Below are 1,228 nucleotides of genomic sequence, written 5' to 3' on the forward strand. Positions count from 1 at the left end.
GTGGGGGAGAGGGCAGCATGGGGATGGGGGCAGGCAGTTGGGGAGAGGAAGGATGGGATGGGGACAGACAAGAGGGGGACAGGCAGGATGGGGACAGGCAGGATGGGGACAGGCAGGATGGGGACATGCAGGATAGGGACAGACAAGATGGGGACAGGATGGATAGGGCCAGAAGAGGTGGACAGGGCAGGATGGGGACAGGATGAGATGGGGACAGTCAGGATGAAGTTGGGGCAGGATGGGGACAGGACGAGATGGGGATGGGGACAGGGACAGGCAGGAAGGTGACAGACGAGAGGGGGACAGGATGGGGACAGAGAAGAGGGGGACAGGCAGGCAGGATGGGGACAGACAGGATGGGGATGGGGACAGGGAAGAATGGGGACAGGGACAGGCAGGATGGTGACAGAGGAGAGGGGGACAGGACAGGACGGGACAGGACAGGATGGGGCCAGAAGAGGTGGACAGGGCAGGATGGGGACGGGGACAGGGACGATGGCGACAGATGAGAGGGGGACAGGGTAGAATGGGGACAGGGACAAGTAGGATGGGGACAGACAAGATGGGCATAGGATGGATGGGGACAGAAGAGGTGGACAGGGCAGGATGGGGACAGGGATGGACAGGATGGGGACGGGGACAGGGTCAGGCAGGATGGGGACAGACAAGACAGGGCAGGATGGGGACGGGGACAGGGACGATGGCGACAGATGAGAGGGGGACAGGGTAGAATGGGGACAGGGACAAGTAGGATGGGGACAGACAAGATGGGCATAGGATGGATGGGGACAGAAGAGGTGGACAGGGCAGGATGGGGACAGGGATGGACAGGATGGGGACGGGGACAGGGTCAGGCAGGATGGGGACAGACAAGAGGGGGACAGGCAGGATGGGGACAGACAGGATGGGGACAGACATTTGGGGACAGGGAGGATGGGATGGGGACACACAAGCGGGGGACAGGCAGGATGGGGACAGACATTTGGGGACAGGAAGGACGGGATGGGGACAGACGAGGGGGCCAGTCAGGATGGAGCCAGGCAGGACGGGACCAGCAGCCCCCCGCCCCCCCCCCAGCCAGCGTGGCGGATCCGGGGCACCCCCCCGGCAGAGACCTTCTCGGCCATGCTGAGCGTCCGGAGGGCTCTTGGCTCCGAGGGCCGCCTCCTCCGCCGCCTCCGCTCCTACCTGAGGGAGGAGAGCGCCCGCCTGCGCCGCATCGCCAGGT

General features: G+C 64.5%; 1 protein-coding gene across 1 annotated transcript in view; it reads left to right on the forward strand.

The window, feature by feature from the left end:
- Positions 1 to 1,002: 1,002 nt before the first annotated feature.
- Positions 1,003 to 1,228, forward strand: part of P4HA3 (prolyl 4-hydroxylase, alpha polypeptide III) — a 14,901-nt gene continuing 14,675 nt past the window's right edge. The window contains exon 1 of the mRNA XM_014956119.1: positions 1,003 to 1,226. Coding sequence (XP_014811605.1) covers positions 1,003 to 1,226 — 224 coding nt within the window. The remainder of the gene's footprint in view (positions 1,227 to 1,228) is intronic.

The sequence above is a fragment of the Calidris pugnax genome, unplaced genomic scaffold (genome assembly GCF_001431845.1).
Source record: "Calidris pugnax isolate Ruff unplaced genomic scaffold, ASM143184v1 scaffold257, whole genome shotgun sequence".
NCBI lineage: Eukaryota > Metazoa > Chordata > Aves > Charadriiformes > Scolopacidae > Calidris > Calidris pugnax.